Genomic DNA, 8145 nt, shown 5'->3' with positions numbered 1-8145 from the left:
CTCTCCGGGTGGTGCTGTCAATTAAAATTAAACCTCTGTAATTCTCCTAAAACGTGGCTACCCGTTGAGTAGGTAAAACAGCTGACCGGAGGATATTTCGGCATAACTCCCACCTGTCAAAACATGTTCTACAAAGGAGTGCTAATTTGATTGACGTCAAACACCAATTACTTCCCTTTGAATAGGATTTTTCGATTCGTTATATTTTCTGATGGCTTATTCAGGTCAGTGTACCCGTACGAAGTTTGACGTAAGTTCCGGGTGGGTTTATTTATGTCGAAACAGCTCGCTTGGTCAGCTCTACCAGGTGTAGGTGTACTAACGGGCGATTATTGTCGTGGAGGGACGACGTGTTTACAATGCAGTGAACGTGAACGTTTGTCAAGGTAAGACCTGTCGGATGTGTGGGAACGTACAACACTTTAAACATTGTTGCAAAACTTCTGTTTATCAAAAGTACAGTCTATGATCCATGTTTGTGTTAAAAGTTGAAATTGAGGAAACGAACTCGGTCCGTACATAACAACACTCACTACGAATATTAATCAGTTAATTTGGAAATTAAAAACACGACTCTTTTTCATAACAATACTACTTTTCTGGTCGTAGTATATATATTTTGTTCATTTTTTTAAAGAGTTCCGCCCGTATCCCCCCTCCCAAAGTTGTATATGTATGCATAGCCGCTCAATCCTTTTAGTTAAATATATTTTTTAGGGGGGATATGGTCGTATTACCAAATAGTGATACAAAAGTTTATATACAGAGGTCATGTTACATGGATAACAAATGTTAATATTGTAATCTGCATTTTCCCTTATTAGTTTAATTGACTAGTTTAATTAAAGTTTAAAATTTAATTAAAGTTTAAATTCTCTAGTCTTCGATCGTCATGCTTCTTAAACTTGTGAAGGTATTTTAATGTATTATTTAAAGATCATAGATTCCATCTCTTTAAAATCAGGTTTGATATGATGCCTCTGTATGTAAAGGTAATATGACAACCTCTCTGTAGACCCTCACATCTTTTGAACTCAGAGTGACGATGATCACCCAATATGAAGGATGCATTGGTTCTTGTGCAAATCAGATGTGAGCTTTTAAAAGCAATTTGGCTTTATTTCTTCACCATTACTATTATTAGAAAGTTATTTTTTCAAAAGAAAACCAATACAGGACACACATTTTCCTTCAACGGTACTCCCTTTTTTGTGTAGAATTCATGGTGTTCAAAACAAACAGGGAGTATAAGCTATCCCCATCAATATGATGACACAACCTTTATTACTTACATTCAGAACTGTCCATTAAGTTCATTTTTGAGATACAGAAATCAGATATGCTTGTCTGAATGTCACACAGAGGTGTCATATATGGGAGTAAAAGATGTGATTTTAATAACATTGCTTAGTATCAACCAAAGTACCGTAGTGTACCATAGTGTATACAGATCCCACGTGGACATTACCTCTGTTTGATCTGTAAGAGTCCATGGGGACAGAGGATATGGGATGGTGAGGTTTTATTAAAGACAGGAGAATATATCAACCATCCCAAAAGTGCACTTAGGGAATTATCTTGTCCTAAAGCATATGGAATCAATATGTCAGACTAGGTTCTGTCTCATTTGCTGGAAATTGGTGTGAGTGTTTTTCAGTTTTCAGTTGTACTAATGTTGACTGATGTCTCCCTTTCTTATTATTTTCTTCTTCTTTTTTACGTTTGAAAACATGTTTAAGCTGAATTACACTTTCACAGATTTATTTGTGGAACGTGTTTAAAGATTTGCAATATATATCATAATATATGTTTACTTGAACATGTTGAAGACTCAACACTTTTGTTTTTGTGTGTTAATCATGTTAATAGGTTGAATGGAATATCAAGATAGACTGTAAGCCAGTCTACAAAATACCAATATATCAATAATTGATAACAAATATTCTAGATTTCATTTTCATAATACCCCTTGGAGGTCTGTGTCCAAAATAAGGTGGTTTAGACTTTGTTCTATGATATGTACATATATTTTAAGGAAGAGAACATATGGATGTCAACTTCTTTATTATGAAAAAAATATTTAAAAAACCCAACAAACTGAAGGATGTGTGTCTACAGGGATTTTTCTAGGATTCCATTTTCCAAAATAAGTACAAAATGGGAAAAATTGATATTTTGTTCAAAATTGTTTTTTTCTGATTTCTAATGTTCCTGCATTCAGAGGTGTTTTAACCATGGTAACATTGTGTTTTAACATTACATTCTATGCATTAATATTGAACTTGGCATTAAGGCTCATTCTATAATTGGTCCTGTTATCAATGAAATTCAAACAACATCTTCAAAGACATAACATTAGTTGTAACTATAACAGCATGAACTGGGAAAGGTTTAATTCCAATTTGGGAGTTTTTACTGACATTTGCTGCCGATTTTGGACCGAATATCAATTTTGAACAAAATAACATGTTTTTCCTAATTTGTCTGCCAGGGGCACTTTGTTTGGAATCTAAGATAAATACCTGCTCAGTACGCAGAGCTAAGATCTTAGTTTCGCACAGGAAGCTTACAACGTCTTGACCTAGTTTGTAGAGTGATCATAGGGCTACGATATGTGTAAATTGATGAGGATAGTAACGACAGTCATTGTGCTGCGATCAGACTGTGAAATGAGTACAAGGCTTTAGAGTTTAGTCTTTCTTCAAAATGTCCTGTGAAAAACCTAAAACACTTGTTGTGAATATGTCTCATTCTGACTAGTATACTAAATACCCAAATGTCTGACACAGATTGGTATATGATAAAAGATGCTCCCCGTGAAAATCCGGGTTAGAACTGGTCTTCAGCAACCCATGCTTTTCGTAGGAGGTGACCAGCAGGATCGGGTGGTCAGGCTTGCTGTCTTGGCTGATTCATGTCATCATATCCCAATTGCGTAGATCAATGCTCATGATGTCATTCACTGGATTGTCTGGTCCATACACAAATAATTACAGATGTTGATTGGTTTGTTGTTTTACTCCGCACTTAGCAATATTCCAGCTACATGACGGCGGTCTGTAAATAATTGAGTCTGTACCAGACAATCCAGTGATTGATATCATGAGCATTCATCCACGCAATTGGGATCGATGACATGCTTCAGCCAAGTCAGCGAGTCTGACTACCCAATCCCGTTAGTCGCCTTTTACAACAAGCATAGTCGCCTTTTACAGCAAGCATGGGTTGCTGAAGACCTATTCTTCCCCGGATCTTCACGGGTGTCATGTAAGTCATTAAACAAAAACATACCAATAAAAAGAGGCTATCTCATCTCAACTGACACATATTGAATAGATTTTAATAACCAATCTTTCGCCGTGTTGATTAAGGTAGCAATATATAAACATGTTACGCCAACTATTTTAGCAATATTGTATTTATATGTTTGTTTATTTATCTGGTAACCTGGCAATAAGTGTATGGCCAGCCACCTTCAGCCGATCAGTCACCCATGGCGCCAGAACATCTGACCTCGAGTTGTCACACGCCAAAGCACATCAATAGAGGCTGATGAACAGAGACTGTTGTTAAGTGTATTTGGGGACTTTCAATTATAGCGACTTTTGGGAGAACTCAGTGAAGCTTACAGTGGGACTTATCATGGTTCAATCTGATAAACAACATTAATTCCTCGTGACAATAAACAAGGTCTAGTTTGTACATGTCAGGGACTGAGGTCTTGCCCAATAGCCTGACTACAAACATTTTATTAATATATACTAGCAGAGAAAAGTAACTGTACTTCATACAAAGTGGTTTAAATGTAATGTTACTGATATTATCAACATAAGGCTAAAAACAAAAAATAGTCTTGGTTCTCTGAGGCACCGCCATCATCATAAAGGTCGCCGCACGTTTCATTTATATTTCCATTTAAAACAACAACAAAACAATCCTTAAATATTCCAATATTAGTCAAATACTGTATTCCAGTATTTTACTCATCAAGGAATTCATTTATGTAGGGAGGCCCTTATCAAGGTTCATTCTACACAACTGTTTATTTGGTTACATGACTGCTTATTTAGTGACACTAGTTTGAACAACAACAACAAAAAGTCACTGCCCACCTGCACTATATTTTCAAAAACCATTACCTGAGAACCAATTCTTCTCTTTCAAGCCTAATAATTGGTCATTTGTCTAATCAATGTTTATTATAACAAGTTCATTGACAAACCCTGTACCTGGTAATGCTGGAGACAGAGCGATGCGCCCTTAAAGAGAGATGGTGTAACAACTCAATTAACAATGTTAAGACAGGGTGTGACCACCATTTGTGTTGATCTGGGTGTGACCACCATTTGCGTTGGTCTGGGTGTGACCACCATTTGCGTTGATACAGGCGAGGCAGCAGCACATTGAAGACACCAGATGATTGAAAACAGCCTGGGGGATGTTCCAAATGTCAACCAAAGATTGGCCCAACTGAGCTAGTGTTACCGGCTGGTTCTGATCCTGTCGTAGGTGTCGATCCATCTCATCCCAGACATGTTCTATAGGGTAGAGGTCTGGAGAAACAGCCAGCCTTGGCAGTACAGCAATGTTATGCTGCGACAAGAAGTCTGTTACAACACATGCAATGTATGGGCGGGCATTAACCAGCTTCAGTGTGAATTTACATACCTGCATTTGCACAAAGGTAGAACATGATCTTGAATGATGTCATCCTGGTAGCGTACCCGATTCAAATTGCCATTAACAAGGATGAATTGTGTTTTCCCATGAGCTGTGATGCCACCCCATACTATATTTTACACTTCCACCCCAAAACTGGCGACATTGAGATACAGGGGTGGCTAAAACATTCTCCTGGACCCTTGCATGACCCTGAGAACTGTCCAGATGAAACCTGACTTATCAATTAACAGCATACTGTCCGAATGTTGTCTTCTGAACCTCAGATGCTGTCTATACCAAGCTAGGTTTGCCTGACAGTGACTTGGAAGCCAAACTGGGAGTACCACTGGTTGTCGGGGCCTTGTAGTGTGCTCCTTCAACCAGTGCGTACGGTTCTGCCACTGATTGGACTCAACAGATTTAAATATTGATTGTTAAAATATCTTGACAGAGAGACAAACTGTTTGAATTATATAGTATGATATGTTTGGCAAAATCATCATATTTGAGATTTTCGTTTGGTACATGAAAATGTTTGACATGAAATCGAAATCCTCCTTTTTTCAGTTTAGCAACCAGTTCAAAATTCAGTGTTGGATAAAAAGTTTTGAGACATAGCAATCTAGATATTTGTTGCATGTGAAAAAAGAGCAATTATTGACACCATCCGGTGTATTGGCAATAAACAGCTTAACTGGAATAGCTTGTGAATTTCTTTTTCACATGATGACGTCATACTGCTCCCCCATCTCAGCTTGTATGAGATGGCCTGCATTCAGCATGGGAGAGTCATTGTGGTACACTGCACATCGATATATGAGGGCGTACTTGTTCAGTGTGTAATTTAAACATAGATTGTCATTGTACTGATCATCTTAAACTGATTGAGTGTGTGATCTACTGAGTGTGGGGAAGAAAGTAAAATCTCAAATTGATCATTGGTTTGAAAAAGCAATCAATGATTGATTAGTGATCTGTCATGAATGAAACTAGAAAAAGCTTATGATTACAATGATTATAGAATTCTTTCTTACAAATAAGAAAATATATAGTCAGCGGAAAGATGCTTGCGCTGAGACATCATGAAATCTAATGCTAACGCTGTATTCGTGCATGCGTGATTCCTGTGCAACCTTTCGAGTTGAGTTGATTGGTTCAGCTGTGTCATATGGCCCTGTGACGCAGGGGTAGCATTATGCAGATGGCTGTTACAATGAATGCTCGTTCCACCCGTGATGAACAGGTCTGGTTGTTGATGAAATATAGTGATAGCTAAATAGACAGATATTTTATTCATGCACCGATTGTCTTTAAATGTAATATCCAGTTATGTATGACTGTTTAATAATCTCATACCAACTTTGACTGGAGTAGGTCCAATAGTTTTTCAGATATTGTAGTAAACGTCGGTACCTTAAATTAACTCCCAGACTATAGCCCCGGATTTATCTAGACTTGCTCAGAGACTGGTATTCAGCCCTGTCTGCATCAAGTGTCTTTAGATATTCCAAAACTGTAATTAAGAAGTTTCCAATTCATGTTAATATTTAAAGCTTTGTAGAAGTAACCTATATTTCAGTGATCACAGGACCAAGAATTATTTTATATTTTGCATTAAATGCAATCTCAAGACTCGGTGTTAAAATACATCTGTTATTAAGAAAATTGAACTTTATAAAATCCCAATTTTGGAACAAAATAATGATTTTTTTTCCAAATTTGGTGAAAGGTTTGGAATCCGAGATGTATCCCTGAAGTGAGAATACCACAAGACCTTGTAACTAATAATAATAATAATAAGCAAACTCGCAAAAAAATCATCGACTTCCACCTCGTCTGCGAGTTTGTTTGTTTTTATTAATAGTTATATGGCCCAGTCATCTAAGGCGCCGGGATTCGTGGTGTAGAGTTGCGTCCCTTAGGGACGCCAGAAACCTGTTCGAATCCCGGTTCGCCCCGATTATGTTTCTAGGTTTGTCAGCACCATACCCGTGCTCGGAGTTTCACCGAAATGGTAAACGTCTGAGACCTGCATCACTTTGGGCTTTCCTCCCACATTAAGCTGACACGCCGTGATATAACTTGAATACTGTTAAAAGCGGCGTTAAACCCAACTCACTCACTCAGTTTGGAGAATACATAGAAGAGCCAAACTCAGAAATGGTATTTTATAATAATCTGAATCACAAACACATTTTAAGGAAACAACAACATGTCTTGAAAGATCCTTAATTTCATAGTATGTCTCCATTCCACTGAGGTAAATACCCTGCGGCCATTTGCCACGACAGCTTAGTTTTGAGTCTTGTACCGACACGTTGCTTAAAATAGCTGTCCATTCAAGTTACAGTGTTCTTTAATGATTGATTGAGATAAGTAACATTGGACTTGACCGTCTGTTAGGGATGGGACGGGTCCAAATTTACTATCCAGGTACCTACCCCCTACTACCCAACCCTACCCAGATACCCGCTGTAGGTCACGTGTTAGAGTTGGGTACACAATGTCCAATTTGGAATTGTTTTACTGGAGCTCTGCAAAAAGTATTCAGGTACACTTTACACTCTAAAACAATCTTGTCATGCCTACACTGAAGTTGACAGAAGCTATATCTTTATTCAAAGCTATAAAAGTCAAAAGTCCGAAGGAATATGCGCATAGTCGGAAAGAAAGGCAAACATTAGTGACTTGTAGTGTTTCATAGTGAATTTTGGTCATTAAACGATTGAACAGGGTAGTCCTATGGTACTGGGGTTCTACTCAGTATCCATCCGACCAGAGTACCCGAGTACCCAAGTACCCGAGTACCCGAGTACCCATCCCAGCCCTACCTTCTGCATACAATGCAACCAAATGCAACTGGACTTCTGACGATCCGGCGTAGAATAGGTCTTTAGCAACCCATGCTTGCTGTAACAGGCGACTATGCTTGTCGTAACAGGTGACTAGCGGGATCGGGTGGTCAGGCTCACTGGCTTGGTTGATGCATGTCATCATATCCTAGTTGAGTAGATTGATGCTCTTGATGTCAATCACTGGATTGTCTGATCCAGACTTGATTATTTACGCCTATTACAATGGGGCTTTGAATTGGTCTGCAGCATCCCATGCTTGTTGAAAGATTCATCTAATGGTATTGGTGATGATTTACAGATGGACATAATATAGCTGGAATATTGCTGAGTGCAGCGTTAAACCACCCACAAACAAACAAACGACGAGTATGCTGTATATTTGTTTATTATGTTCCAGGTAGTTATGAGTTGGAGTGTAGGGGTCGTCGTGACCTTGACCCTTCTAGTCTGTGCATGTATCTGTGTGTCTGATGCTAGTGACTTCATCAACAAGTTTGCTGTCAAGGTCAATGGAGACAGACAGGAAGTTGAAGAGATCGCCAAAAGCCTTGGATTCAAGGTGGAACATGAGGTAAGCCATTCATCTCTTGAAAATAAATTAAAGATTCTCTTGTTTGCGTTTCTTTTG

The 8145-nt window shown here is 38.3% G+C and overlaps 1 protein-coding gene across 1 annotated transcript in view; it reads left to right on the top strand.

Annotated features, from left to right (window-relative positions):
• The first annotated feature begins 249 nt into the window (after positions 1-249).
• The window catches only part of LOC139474598 (proprotein convertase subtilisin/kexin type 4-like), a 29370-nt gene continuing 21474 nt past the window's right edge, over positions 250-8145 (top strand). The window contains exons 1-2 of the mRNA XM_071257669.1: positions 250-386; positions 7915-8088. Coding sequence (XP_071113770.1) covers positions 7921-8088 — 168 coding nt within the window. The 5' untranslated portion in view covers positions 250-386; positions 7915-7920. The remainder of the gene's footprint in view (positions 387-7914; positions 8089-8145) is intronic.

Source organism: Haliotis cracherodii, unplaced genomic scaffold (assembly GCF_022045235.1).
Source record: "Haliotis cracherodii isolate W230 unplaced genomic scaffold, xgHalCrac1.p SCAF_3, whole genome shotgun sequence".
In the NCBI taxonomy this organism is placed as follows: Eukaryota; Metazoa; Mollusca; class Gastropoda; order Lepetellida; family Haliotidae; genus Haliotis; species Haliotis cracherodii.
The sequence above is the reverse complement of the archived record's forward strand: the minus strand, read 5'-3'. Positions and strand labels throughout refer to the sequence as shown.